The 14,643-nt window shown below is 39.8% G+C and overlaps 2 protein-coding genes across 2 annotated transcripts; one reads left to right on the top strand and one right to left on the bottom strand.

The window, feature by feature from the left end:
• The first annotated feature begins 608 nt into the window (after positions 1 to 608).
• Positions 609 to 2,389, top strand: il12a (interleukin 12a). The gene is made up of 7 exons (XM_029446891.1): positions 609 to 627; positions 750 to 901; positions 997 to 1,086; positions 1,412 to 1,453; positions 1,687 to 1,830; positions 1,940 to 1,981; positions 2,158 to 2,389. The coding sequence occupies exons 1-7, from the start codon at positions 609 to 611 to the stop codon at positions 2,296 to 2,298; spliced, it is 630 nt and encodes a 209-aa protein (XP_029302751.1). The 3' UTR covers positions 2,299 to 2,389.
• Positions 2,390 to 2,543: 154 nt separating this feature from the next.
• Positions 2,544 to 14,438, bottom strand: LOC115017323 (uncharacterized). Its single transcript, XM_029445643.1, has 17 exons — positions 14,073 to 14,438; positions 11,778 to 11,809; positions 9,680 to 9,712; positions 9,400 to 9,459; positions 8,707 to 8,739; positions 8,562 to 8,597; positions 8,268 to 8,309; positions 8,110 to 8,159; positions 7,853 to 7,905; positions 7,489 to 7,715; positions 6,999 to 7,255; positions 5,777 to 5,902; positions 5,456 to 5,591; positions 5,189 to 5,236; positions 5,022 to 5,093; positions 4,598 to 4,888; positions 2,544 to 3,898 (listed from the first exon to the last, which is right to left on the bottom strand). The coding sequence occupies exons 1-17, from the start codon at positions 14,120 to 14,122 to the stop codon at positions 3,870 to 3,872; spliced, it is 1,575 nt and encodes a 524-aa protein (XP_029301503.1). The 5' UTR covers positions 14,123 to 14,438; the 3' UTR covers positions 2,544 to 3,869.
• Positions 14,439 to 14,643: the final 205 nt, after the last annotated feature.

Here is a 14,643-nt window from a genome sequence, read left to right as displayed (position 1 = left end):
ATTTTTTCTATTCTTTTTTTTTTTTTTTTCTAAATAATCAAATAAGTGTTATCTGATTATTTGCTTAGTTTCTAATTGTCAATTTGAATTTAATATTTTTCCTAAATATATATTCATGGTTTTTTTTATGTGATTCATATTGAATAGCATTTGAATGGAATTTTATTCTGTCAATTTAGCTATCGTATTATCTTGTCCTGTCACACACGCACACGCACACAGTGGATGATCAAATGTATTTATAGCACCACAGAGATAAAGAAGAACCTGAGACCCATGCTGCCTCCTGCCTCTCTATTAAGTCGTCAGAATACCAAATTCACCACAAAACCGTAAATTGTATGTGTCTAAATGTGTACAGTTACATCACACATTTGAGGCAAACAATGTAACTTCCTTTTTTATTTTTTTTATAAACCAAATGTCTGCTAGAAGATCAAGGTTGTAATTTCCTACATATGACATCATAGTTTTCTTTTTGTTGCTACTCCTGTAGGTCGGCTAAGGGAATCCCCCGATAATACATATAAAAAGATCCCAATTGAAGGCAGCAACACAGTGCTACTGATTTACCTGGCTCAAGCGGAGATATCTATCTGATCAGAAATATGGCAGTCTTTAATTTCTGTAAGTTAGCGACTCTGAAACAAAGATTTAAGATAAAGGATTATTTTCCATACTCTTCTACTGTTTTAGAATGCTTGCAAAAAGGTGTAGGTGTTGATGATTGTTATTCTCTTGCCATGCAGACTCCGCCAGCTGTGTGCTGCTGCTGTTGACCTTGAGCTGGCGCACATCCACAGGACTCCCGGTGCGCACTGGTCTGAGCGCAGAAAAGTACGGTGACTGCTCATTGCTCTTTAAGACACTCCTGCTGAATATCTCAGAGCTTCTCAGCAATGTAAGTACATTTCACTGTAGAATGTAGTAATGTATGTTTTCTTTCTTTCTGTTACACACTTCGTTAATAATGAATACCCTTGTTTTGTATTACAGGACGTTTTCTGTTATGGCATTACCGCTAATAAAATGGTGGTTAAAAGTCAAACTGAGACAGTACTGGCCTGCGCACCCACTCTGACTCAGGTGACTCTTGTTGATTATGAGTGATATACATTCCTAATTATTAAAAGTAAAAGAAACAAGTCTTTGACTTATCTTTACTTGTTGTGTAAGGAAAATGTAGATCTCAATGATTGGGTTGTAAATACTTTTACATTTTCTAGAAGAGGATACAATCGTTTTTGGACATATTTATGGAAACAGACTCGAGCCTCTTCATTTTTGTTTTTATTTAGACTAGGTATAATAAAGTCATATCATTAAGTGTATGGTCCCAAGATGTTTATGGGAATCTGACTTGACCGGTAAAACAAATTGTTCATATTTCAAATGTTTTTTTACCCGACAGAACTCAAGCTGCATATTGCAAAGAAACTCATCTTTCAGTGAGGTAAGCTTTAGTTAACATTTCTTTTTTAACTAGAACTATGGGGCTTACTGTATGTTACACAACACTATACATTAGAAGTCCAGTATCCATTGAATACAGCTTTACATTTGTTATTATTCTGCCATTATACACATCTGAATTGGAATATTTTGAATATATTTTCCATTATACATAAAATAACTTATTCTCTTTACGTTCTGATAAAGCAGCCTGGTTCTTGTTTGTCTTTACAGAGTGAATGTCTGGGGAACATCATGAAGGACTTGGATCACTATGCTGCTGCTATTCAGTCCTACATGAACTCCCCACTCAGAAGTCCTAAGGAAGAAGTTGCACTTCTGACTCCAACTCTGGAAATAATAAAGAGCCTGAGGAAGGTGTGTTTATCACGCATGTGTGGGGAGAGTACAAACAGATAGTGAGAGAAAATCTCCTGGGAAATAACATTTTAAAGTTGCCTGATGAAATCTTCTTTGGTTTATACAGAACTGCTCCCTGAAGCCGAATGAAGAGAACGACTCATCAGAGGTATCTTTCTGTTCCTTCTCTTTAGTTTGTTCCCTATTTACTCCTCATCGTTCTGTCTTTAAGAGGAAAACTGATACAAGATCCATCCTCGTAAAGATGTTTCCAAAGCACGCTGGAACATTATTGGGCAGGTGAACTTTGAGTATTCATGTTATCCTCTTATGTTTGTATTTTAGGAAGATGCTGCCAATATGTGGGGAAATGACACCTTCAGTAACAGGCAGGAAATGGTTAAGATGATGAGGGGCTTCTATGTCCGAACCATCACCATCAACCGAGCCATGGGCTACATCGCCTCAGGAGACCACAGGAAGTAAATCCTGCAACCTCATCACTATTATCACCATCACTTACACCTACTGACAAGTATAGCTTTTTACTGCACAATATTTATCTATATTATCTATTTATTACACTTATTTATCTATTTATTTGATGGAATGTGATGTTATTTATTGTTATTTATAATAAATATTTTTTGGTATCAAATGCTGAAGTGGAATTATTTATGTTTTCATGAAACTTTATACCGCAAATGAAAATGGAACTGATGACACTCAAATTAAGTAAACAGATACTTTATTTTATTCAGTCAACATTTGCTTGGTCAAATACTCCAAATTCTTTGGAGGGACTCAGACATGATAGAAACAAGTGCAAAAAAAAAAAAGGGCAGACTGAATTGTTGGCGGTAAGTGGTTTAAGAAAACCCCGTGTTCTGAATGTAAACATTACTGCATCGTATCGGCATGGAAGACCTGGAAAAATTTGACAATCCGGATGCCATTTGTGCAGCTTTTCCCAAATAGTGTTGCAATGTCTGGAAACAAAATCTCATTTGAAAATAGGTCAATCAGAAACAACGCTGTGACTAATGTAGCGATGTTGAACATTCAACTGAAATGTGTCCTCTGGAAGCTCACAGTACACTAAGTTTTTGTGTTCTCAGTTCTACAGCTGTTAAATAAGCCTCGAAAAGATGACTCATAAAATATATACACACGTTGCCATGCTGTAGCTGCACTCGCAGGTAGAAAAGTTCAATTCAGCCCTGAATCTAAATGCTTGTGATTGGTTTGTTTTGTTCCTCACAGTGTACACTTTTTTTAATACACACAAACAACATTTATAGTTAGTCACCCAGTCGCATGTGGGCAGGAATGGAATGAAGTTAAACAAAATAAACATAAGTAAGGACCTCTTGCAACGCCATTTCAGATTTGAAAAAACACAATCAGACATACACATACAAAAACAGAATTAAAAAATTGATCACTGGTAGAAAAAAAGATATGTACAGTACAAATATAAAAAATGTATGAGACACAAAATAGATCAGTACTTCAGTCCGTATTCTTTGGACAGTCACACACTCACCTGCAGGTGATGTAATGCCTAATTGTTTTATAACAATTCCCACAAACATAACATATAAAAAGGAAAAAATGTTCCCATTTTTGTGCAGTTTCAACACTGCAGCACCTACATTTACACGTTACCGGCTACATAATTAGCTACTATTTATGACCTCGACAGCTCTACTGGTCATTTTTTAACCTGGTAGTGCTAAGCATCAATATCTGGCTACATACAAGGAAGCTTAGGTACACCTTCTCTATTCTGTATTCATTACAGAGTCAAAGTAGTAACATTTGAACAAAATGTGTGAGAATGCCCATCCCAAGTGAAGACAGCGGCACTTTTCATGAAATGCGACAATTCAAAAACATTTCATGTCCAGAAAATATTCAAAAGAGAAACAAAAACTGGAAGAAGATCTGATGTTTGGTCCATATCCATCCTCTGTTTTGTTGAATGCCTGAGATTTTTTTTCATCCTGATGATGGAGCGACAGGAAGCCAACAATCCACTTAAGTCAAATCTCTTTTTACTTAGCTGCTCGATTGTCCATCATGTCTGAAAAACAAAAAAAATAATAATAATAACTTTTATTTTGTTAAAATCAATAACTAAATGAGTTTATGAAAGTACAAACATATCAAAGAACGAGTGTATGACAAGTTATTCATTAGCCCTGATCCAGGACAGTACGCTACGAAGCACAGTCCTGCAGTTATCTCCCAGCAGTCACAGATCTGCTCTAGCTATATTGCATCCTTACTAGTAATAAAAACAATCTAATTTACATATCTTGTAAAGCCCTGACCACTCTGCTGGAGTAGTCCTGCACCACATTTGATTTTAAATGGCTTGTATTGACTTATACAGTCATCTGACGCCACCTTTTCCCATTAACATTTGAAAGTATTAATTACATTTTAATGTGTGACTGAGAAAATAAGCACATTTCAGCACTTGTAAAGCGGCAGCGAGTATTTTTAGCCGTGCAAGCAGCGGCTCTAGGGACGGAAATGTTGTTGTTCGACCACTTTGGTCCAAAGGGAAATATCTCAACAACTTCACGCGATTAGCACGCTAATGTTAGCATTTAGCTCAAAGCACCTCTGTGCTTAAATACAGACTCACAGAGTAGACTCAGTCTCATTAGTTGTTTTTTAATGAAAATTATGGCCAATTGTCATTTGACAAGAGAATAATCAGCTCTGTAGTTTATGGTTATACATAATGATGGTGTTTATGTCTGCAGTCTATTACCTTTCAGTTTCTGGTGGACCTCATTTGGCAAGTCATCCAGCTCCTCCAAACTTTTCTCCAGGTGATACGCCGTGGCCTCACCCGGCCGCCTTCTGCTCTTCCACTCCACCAGCATCTTCAGTTTCTGCATGGTCACATCTTTCTCTGTGGCCTGGATGTCATCCAGCTCCCTGGAGTTCATGTCTAGATAGATGGCCACCTGCTTCCACTCCTTCCCGAGCTGCTTGGCCACCTGCAGTAGCTGCTTCTCTGACATGTCCTGGCCCTGAGGCATCACTGTTTTCCCTCCATCTGGAAAAATACGCCCAACAGGTGCATCAGGAAATAGTTCAGATATAAACTGATTTTTGTTGATCGGGGGAATATAAAATATTTATATATATGATTGAAGTTATTCTCAATTCAGTAAGACGTGAAAGGTCACCTGACACATCCTGCCATCGAGGCCTTTTACAGGTGCTTTCTTCTTCTGAGGGGCTGCTGCTCCTCTGTCTACCTATGAGAAGAGATACGTGATGTGAGTCAACCTGTAGAAAGCTGAAAGCTTGGCGTGATGGAAAACCACAACTTGATTAAAAACAAGAAACATACTGTTCGTCCTTTTCCTTGGCTTCTTTTTTGTGTTATCCACACAGTCACCTAAGAGTACAGAGAAAAAGATAGTCATCACCACTCTGGAGTAGAGACCAAATTACACTTTCTGGTTTGTTTGCAGATAAAAAGTCTATGTTTGCTGTTACAGTCAGCTGTCAGCCAGATTTCTTTTTTGAAAAAAATAAACATAGTCTGATTTAAGCCTTTTTTTTCACCTGCAAACCACCAAAACATATTGAGTGTGAGACATAAATGTGCTGGTACCTTCTCTGATGGTGGCGGACCATACAGTCGCCTCTGTGTTAATCTCTATGAGAGACAATTTAAAGGGAGGAGGCTGCTCAAAGAAAGCTTCAAAGTAGCCTTTCATCTTAGTCACCGCAAGGGTGAATTTCAAATCCTGCACAGAGACACACACACACACACACACACACACACACACACACACATATATATATACATATAATTAAACATCATTTAATTAGAAAGTCTGTATACTGTATGTTTTTGTGTTTTCAATACATACATCGCAATATAAATGATTGCACATAAGCAGACACACATGCATTATGCAAAGACACACACCTGAGGTTTGATCTCTCCCTCTGGCTCGCTCAGGAGACGATACGTCCCCTCATCCAGTTTACATGTTGGAGGCTTCTCTATTCGAATGTAGCGACTCTTGTAGCCCTGCACCTGTTTGGCTATATCCTGGTTTACATAAAGTACAGCAGGAAGACAAAACGGAGCAGATTATAAGTCACTTCCTTGCAGTATGATGAGCAGGCTGAATGGTGATTAACATGTTTTCCATAGTGGGGGTGGAAAAACCGAAGGTGTCTCAGAGAGTTCAGCTACAGTTCACAGTTCAGCCCTGGTAAGTTATTACTGGATAGACCAACATAACAATGTATCAGACGGGATACACTAATTATTATATATTTAAGGAACATCATTTCTATTGGTACGATTATTCACCAGCTCAATCACCGAAACACACATAACCACACACTTCCTGATTGACCTAGAAATCTGGGGCCTACTCTGTCAAGTCTTAACAGTATCAAAGGGCAGTTACTAAATGAACAAGAAGTGAAAGTTAAGTCTTGGATTGGATTCTGTTCTCATTTTTTCCGCACATAATTTCATAGGTAAGGCATTTTGCTGGAGTTTTATCCACTAGGAAGTCATCACGATTGAGTCATGGTTGAAACTTTTCAGAAGACTCGATATGAATGGAATATCTATTTGTGCTGTGCACGTGAGGAAGGGGTGGGGTTTATCCCCCCTTTGGCTCTTCAAAAAGGGAAAATTCCTAAATTAAAACAATTAATATGCAGAGTCACTCCAACAAACAGAACTTCACGTCGTAAAAGTGGATCTTTAATGGTTTTATTTCTATATGCGTAAGAAATGGTCATTTTACGTCAAATATATTACTGCCTTAAGAAGCTTAGCACAAGATGTGCATTTAATACACATGTGTGTATGTGTTCACTGTATCCAGTAATGTAACTGCAGTACATCATGCCCTGCAGGAACAGGTACAGAAATGTCAGTGAGTAGACAGATGGTGGAAACAACAAATACAACCAAGGTTCAGACATGAATTAAAGTGGAATCCTGCAACTCTGAGGAATTGGACCACATAGCCAAAACATCGGTCGTGTTTCTATAAGTTTTCAAAATGAAAGTAAAGACCGATGACAGCTCAGACGTTTGTCTCGTAAGGAGTAAGAAAACTGTCAATCATCTATTGTAGAGAAGAAATGAATTCACATCCATATACAGCCTTCACCGACCTTACCTTGATGTCAGATGAACTGTTGGTGGCCAGGTAGACGTGGAAGCTGTAGTTGTTGTTGTTGTCACTGCCCAGCTGCTTGTAGACCAGGACCACCCCGTGGTGCTCTACGGATTGGCTCGTCTGAATGATGGGACCCACGGGTGACAGCGACGTCACATTCCACTTAACGTGGCTACCTGAGTGGTCCACTGTCGGCTCGATGAGTGGACGGTTGTCCTTCATGTGCAGGATGCTGAATGTCATCCCATTATCTGGATCTGTGTGACGGTAATAGGGAAAGAGAACGTTTTATGTTTCACTGAGAGCGGCTTTAAAATCATAGATAAAAGATTATGATACTCACTAAAATTAACTATTTTGTATAAAAGGCCTTCAGATGGATCATTAATCAAGAATTGCACATTTAATCTCCAACATTCATCAACGGAATTCAAGACAACCTCCAGGCGACATCTTGGTTGGAAATATGTGATGCTCATTTCATTCTCACCAGCAAGGCAGACGGAGTGAGGGAACTGGATGGACGTGAGGACAGACGCGTCCTTATTGACGGTGTCCACGTTAAAGATGGGGCCAGCAAACTTCCAGGAGTCTTGCAGGAACGCGCCGAACTTGGACCAGGACAAGACTGAGTACTGCACGAGGACGCTCTCCGATGCTTCAAACACCAGGCCTGTGAGCGAACACTCATATGTGCCCTCTCCTTCCAGCTGAACCCTGAAACACACACACACACACACACACACACACACACACACACACACACACACACACACACAGTCAATCGATGCTGGACATACAAATCAATATAGATGTGCACAGACTAGATCAGCGGCAGAGACAGTCGTACTCACTGTAATCGTCCCTTAGAGATCCTCCTGGGGGTAACAAGCTCATTGCCATGGCTCTGTAAAAAAAAAAAAAAAACATTTGTTTGGACAATTGTAACATCATAGTGGGAAATAAATCATAGTTTGATATGTGCAAAAGAAGGAACACTTATACAAGTCCCTCCCTTGTATCATAAAAATGTCAAACCTAATCAAGTATAAGTAAAATCATCACTCAGACAAGACCTTTTGTCAGATAAACATCTGGTTTCTGAGCTCACCTGCTGGATGGCTTTGCACTTTTCACAGCATGATTTGAATCGACTCTCATCTGTCAGGACGTACAACATAAAATAAATGCGATGTTGTTTACAGGGTACGTGACACAATCTCCAGAACATTTGTTGTGTGCTGCAACATCAGTTACGATTCTGCTTACCTTTCCCATTTGAAATCTCTGCTTCAGGTCCAGGGACTGAATCTAGAGGGTGAAATATTATCATATGAAAGTCATATGTCAGAAGCTGAAAGCTTGTGTTGAGCCTCTTGCAGACACCCTAGATAATCTTTTCTGATCGCGGGCCACTTTTGTGGTTGCGAGCGAGGGTGGAGCACGCTCAATTACACGTAGAAAATCGTTACCACTAAAGCCATGGCAACTATGACAAGCCGACATGGCCGTGTGGATGTAAACAACAAGACAGATTTGGAAAAACAAACGCATATGACGCACCATATTTTGACTCCTCTGCGTCGGCCTCGTCATTGTCTGCACAGAACATAAAAAGGAGATAAACTTAGTTAAACACCGTTCATTCTTTATCTTGTTAAATACTTCAGCTACAAAGATGGATTGATAATATGATGTTGGTTCTTACCTTCCTCTCCTCCATTCTTCTCAGCACAGCCTTCTGGTGAAAGAAAGGAGGGCGAGAAACAGAGAAAGATGTTTTTGCTTATTTTTGCGACATACAGCAAAGAGCTATGGGTCGGATTAAAACACAAGTCGCTGCTAAGGGCTCAGCCTTGGTACATGGGGCTCCCGCTCTGCCAGGTAAATTACCGGGGCGCCCCTGGTTTGACATTTTCAAAATTACGGCTATTCGCTTTCCTGATGAGAACACCATCCCTCTCTCAACTGTACGATAAATATGAAGCAGCACCAGCAGCAAGTTAGCTTAGCTTTGATCAAAGACAGGAAACAGTGGGAAACAGCTAGCCTGCTCCCAAGCCAAGAAGTACAGTAAATCCACAATATTTAGTTTTTACACACTTGGTTTTTGCACGTATTAAACAAACACATGACATGTTCATTAGTATGCTTTAGAGGTGCTGGTAGATGGATTTTGTAATCTTCTGACAGAGCCAGGCTGGTTGTTTCCCCTATGTTTTTATGCTAAGTTAAGCTAAGCTAACAATGTCCAGGCTGTAGCTTCACTTGTAATGTACAGACACGAGCGCGGTATCCATCTGCTCATCTAACCTTCGGGAAGAAAGTGATTTAGAAAACTTCACAAAATGTCCCTCAGACGTATGATCTGTGATGCAGCAGTTCAATGTGAGCCTCTCACCAAACTCCTCATCCTCCTCTTCCTCCTCCGAGCTCTCCTCAGCGGATGTTCCTGTGTTGTCTGTTCGACACATCAATATGTAAGAGACACGTGAGAGAGCTGAACACTTTGTACTGAATTTCCATTGAATGAGCAGTAAAAAGGGATTACATTTACTTTGTATATGAAAAAGGAATTAAAAGTCTGAGCAAATTAGATTTTCTGCAGATGACTAAATTTTCGTACAAGTTGTGGAAAGAACAAATTAGTTCAACTGTTGTGATGGGATACGTGTGCTTACCTGAACTGCTGCTGTCACTTTCTCTCAGGTTATCTGTAACGTATTAATAATTGTTTTGAGGTTAGTGCAGTTTGGTCGGTAAAAGCTGATACATTAATGTCAAAATGTGAGGAAAAAGTCATTATAAATGAGTTATTATAATTGCTACATCATTATTAATATCTGATGTTAATCATATCATCATCTTTATGGGAACTTCCCCACTTTTAAAGGTTTGATAGTATCATCCACTCATTTCTGTGGTTATTATATTGCCCGGCAGTAAGTGCATGACAGACTACAGGTTACAGGAAGAATGAAAGAAAAAGAAAAAAAAGTGTCTCATGTTAAGGTCTCCTGAACAGGAAACAGTAAAAACAGAAGCAAAGAGCACCCGATAATATGCAAAGATATTATCTATCATTGGTCATTTTCTACTAACTATCTATTACTGTATAGGGGGGAAAGTAAGTGTTCTAAACAGTCTGCTTCTTCACTTTCTCACACATCAAAGCCTTTTAAACGCAGAGAAAACCTCACGTGTAGCCACATGCCCTGTCGCTAAACTCAACAAACCGTGTGAGTCACTGTTTTAAACCTACCTAAAGAAAATAATAATAGACTTGTGCAGTAGTAGTAGTACCAAGTTCTACATTATGTCACAGGGGCTCTTCCTTTAACAGGTGCAGCCCCAGGCAGCGAGAGACCTCTACTTTTAGTTGACTTCTATGTTAGCACGCAGTGTGTGTGTTTTCATCCATATTACTCATCAAAAAAAGCCCTCAGCATATCTGACTTACACCACCAGCTTTTACACATCCATCATTCCTTAGCAGCTGAACTGTGGCACCCTGTGAAGAAGCCTGTGATAAGTGCCCAGCATTAAAATGCTGGCACATTTATACAGATGGGTCCAGAGGAGCTGCTGCCTCCTCTTCCCAGCAGCAGTGAATGGACCGGGCCATCTGGCTGAGTGCCTGACCGGCTAATGGATGGAGCCCATCCTCTCTAGCCCACAGAGTTTTATCTTAGACTAACAAGCAGATGCTGCCATCACTGGTCCACTCGCAACACCTCCCTCATCAATCTCCCTCCTCCACTCCGCTTGATCTGTCTGCTTCACCTCTCACTGCACTCTCCCTCCTCCATTTCTCTCCCCTTGTCCTCGTATGCCTCCTATGGCCAATCTCTTTCACTGTTGCTGCTGCCGCCTCATCTGAGCCAGCAGGCATCCCTCGTCACTCCGACTGACAAACAAGGTGGAGATAAAACACCAACACAGATACACACATGCACATGCAAACACACACTTGTTTACAGCTTCAAAGGTTTGGATATTTTCATGGGTATTGCCTGCCATCTGCTGGTCTTATAAAGACATAGCAAACCCATCAAAAGGTTTATGTGTGGTGTACAGCAGTGGCTCTGAACCTTTTTGGGCAGACATGACTGATCCACAATAAATACAGTTTCTAGGTCAGTGTGTCATTATAAATGCAGTGTATCCACTAGACATTGCGGGCCACCAACATAATTCTTAGCACCACAGGAATATCTGTATACATAAAAAATATCCCGATGATTTGCACACAATTAAATATAAAAGTTGCTTTTCCTAATTATCACCAGTTGTTTATTACCAGGTCAAGTACAGAGTGTTTTTTATGGCCATTTATCATTTCATTTGAATATTATATAGGCCTAAAGTGGTAAAAAAAAGCAAAAAAAAACACTAGAGGAACGTCTGAAATAAATAAATATCATTTTGTGCACTGGTGTGCCATGCTAAAAAGGGAAAATGCAAAACTGGGGACACTATATGACTTTGCATAAATCTTGCTGCTCTCTAATGCAAATGATATTGAAAACAGGAAGGCCATGATGAGCCGGAGAGGTGAGTGAAAGGTGGAAAGGGAAAAAGAAAGGAAGGAAAACAAAATGAGTGACAAATAGTAGATGGGGTTGCATGGCTTTTAAATATTAAAAAAAGGAGCCAGAGGAGAGACATAGCACAATCACTGTGTGAAAACAAAACCGACACATGAAGCCGTACGTCATGCGTGCTCAGTGAAATGAGAAAGTGAGGATGTGGGAAGGAATGCAAATAGTTGATGTGTACCTTTGTTTTCAAGCGCAGGGATATCTCCGTCTCTGTAGGGAAGAGGAGACAACATTCAGACAACTTTAAAATAACACCACGGTAAGGTTAAGAGGTGTAAAGTGACGGCTCTTAAAATCGGGCAGCTACAGGCTCTCGTAGTACACCACTTCTGCTTTCAAAATAGGAACAAACGCAGCCGAATAAAATCAGACAAACAGGAAATGTGTACATGCTGCCTGCATCTCACTTTTTCACACATCGGACATCAACCCATCCTGTTGAATGATAGATCATCCTTCTACCCTAACTCCCTAACTCTGACCCACTTTCAGAGCAGTGTTGATGGTACAGGAAACCAGCCATGGGAAGAAACTGGCTGGGTACGTTTGCAATGAAACAAAACTGGTCTGGACACTTTTTCTGCTTTCATTTATTTATTTACTTTCAGTGGAATCTTATTGTCCTGATAGGATCATATGGTGTTATCATTTTACAAAAGTCTGATGTCTATTGTAATTAAAAACTAAGAAAATTAGTAATTGAAAGTTTGGTTTTACACACACACACACACACACACACACACACACACACACACACACACACACACACGTGAAAGCATGTAAAGCATAACAGTGAAACTCAGTGTTTTGCATACATCTGCCATATTGTTATACACATGTATTATAACAAAACATTTAAAAAATCAATAACGTGACATTAATTTCAACCACATCGCCCAAGCCTGCACAGCAGATATCCATACCAGTTCCTCCTGACTTTTTAGCTCTCTAAATCTTTTGATTTTTGCTCCACTATCTAGGAATATAGTATATTAAACAAACAATGAGCCAAAGCCAAATGCAATAGTTCAGATGTTGTGTCTGAGCAGATGACTGTTGCAACCTGTTCACGCAGTCTGAAGTCAAGCAAGATGCAACACGTCTGAGATCCGTCAGGGAGAGAAGACAGAGAGACAACCCCACAAGAAGAACGAGTTCACCAATAGCAGGCGTGTAAAAGTAGGTCATATCCTGCTCTGCGTCTTTTCACCGTTTCACTCCCTGAATTGTACAAATGGATGATTATTAAGACTGATCAAATTATGCTCTTTTATGTCTCTTAATCCTGATAAGGCACTGTGGTTTCCTGCGTTTTCAAACATCTGTTCCGGAAACACTGTTTTCTCCTCCTCTTCAAGGTCAACTTGTTCTTTCTGCCAAATGAAATTGCACCACAACCTCACCAAAGCTCATTAGTTGCCACAGTAATCATCTCTTTCTTTGAGCAAAGTTTGCCTTTACAATCACTAAAATGATTTCAGACGATAAACAAACTCCATGCATGAGTTCTGACTTTCTCTGCTCTCATTGTTTTCTATGATCCTCCCACAAACTATGATAAGAGAGTGCTCTGTGAGGGTGTTAGTGTGACTCTGGCTGAGAGATAAAAGCCACAACATTTGTAGATGTTGTCAGTTGACCTGCATCTACTAAAAGGGGAGAACAAAAAAACAGACCTTTGCAAGATAAAAGTGATACCTGGCAACAAAATAGTAGCATTCACAGAGGACAATGAGTCATTGGTGTCACCTGTCTTTGGTTCACAATACAACAGATAATAAATATTGTATAACTAGTAAAGAGATTGGTATGAATCCTTTACCATCATTTAAAACTGTAAGCAGGGAGTTATATTAGAGTGCTTGCTTGTATTAATATCATTTACAATAGTGTTAAGCTAAAATAAAAATAAAAATGAAGAATGTAAAAGGGATACTGTAGGTCTACTGTATGAGGAGGTTACATTGGTACGTGTTTTTTTTCTCTCCTATAATATTCCAATAAGGATTTTTGAGAATATTAACCTAATGTTATGTTATATTTAGTAGGCTATATAAATGTCTCAAGATTTTCTTTATATTTTCATAAAAGGCGCTAAAATCATCTCTTCAAACAGCAGGATGCTACTTTGTCAGTGATTCGTCACAATGTAACAACACAGCCGCGTGCAGCGCAGAGACACCAACAAAGTCTCTCTTCTTACTTCCTCTTTGTATCTAAGTTCAATTATACGTATTCATAACTACGAAGCAACAATTGCGGATGTGTTTCATTTACTTATAATGCACAAACCATAGACTGTATGGCACAAACAGATGAGCTCATAACCGACAACAACAAAAGACACCACTTCCTGTGTTGAAGCGGCGCGATTTTAGCGCTGCATCCTCTGCATGCATCATGTCTGAACTGCACACGATTAAACACAAACACTGATGTAAACACTCGTCAGTTTAACATCAAAAAGTCTTACCCGTCCTCCAGGTGACAAGCCGCTCCGCAGCTCGCCATCTTCGCCACCATCCTCTCCCTCTCTGTGACCAAACCCTGTTACACTTTCTGTTCTTCCACAGCGTGCAGCGGCTGCGCATTAAAGCACCTGAAAGGCAATATGATCCTATCATCGGCTATCAGTGTCTTATTAAAGCGCTACACAGTAATTGGCGCAATAATGGTAATCGGAGCCCTCGTGGCTGAACTACTTCTTCAATATCACTTGTGCCTTTTGGTGCAGCATGCATTTTTCAGCAAACCATCTGGATTTGACCCAAAAAAGGGGCTCATAGCTTCCTAAAAATCAAATGTTGCAGTGTTGGTGTGGATGTATTGTTTCCTCTTACAAACGCTGTGGTTGTGTGCAAGCAAAATATAAACACAGATCTTCACATCATGATGTTTATAACTGCACTTTTCACAGCAAAAGGCGCAGCCTTCAAGATCAGCGATTGCTGCGCAGTTGCAGCGCAGTGCATGAAAGCGCACAAATGAACGCCGCATGTGGGCGGGGTGCTGCCTCCCGCCTTTAGCACGGGCTTTGTAAAGTC

Source organism: Cottoperca gobio, chromosome 13 (assembly GCF_900634415.1).
Source record: "Cottoperca gobio chromosome 13, fCotGob3.1, whole genome shotgun sequence".
NCBI classification, from domain to species: Eukaryota; Metazoa; Chordata; class Actinopteri; order Perciformes; family Bovichtidae; genus Cottoperca; species Cottoperca gobio.
The sequence above is the reverse complement of the archived record's forward strand: the minus strand, read 5'-3'. Positions and strand labels throughout refer to the sequence as shown.

Excerpts from the sequence above, each read along its gene's own strand:
- il12a (XM_029446891.1), top strand. Across the intron at positions 1,454-1,686 it reads GAAACTCATCTTTCAGTGAG|AGTGAATGTCTGGGGAACAT; the intron begins GTAAGCTTTAGT and ends TTGTCTTTACAG. Across the intron at positions 1,982-2,157 it reads AAGAGAACGACTCATCAGAG|GAAGATGCTGCCAATATGTG; the intron begins GTATCTTTCTGT and ends TTTGTATTTTAG.
- LOC115017323 (XM_029445643.1), bottom strand. The coding sequence starts at position 14,122 with ATGGTGGCGAAGATGGCGAGCTGCGGAGCGGCTTGTCACCTGGAGGAC. Across the intron at positions 5,094-5,188 it reads GCCAAGGAAAAGGACGAACA|GTAGACAGAGGAGCAGCAGC; the intron begins GTATGTTTCTTG and ends CTCTTCTCATAG. Across the intron at positions 3,899-4,597 it reads GGTCCACCAGAAACTGAAAG|ACATGATGGACAATCGAGCA; the intron begins GTAATAGACTGC and ends TTTGTTTTTCAG.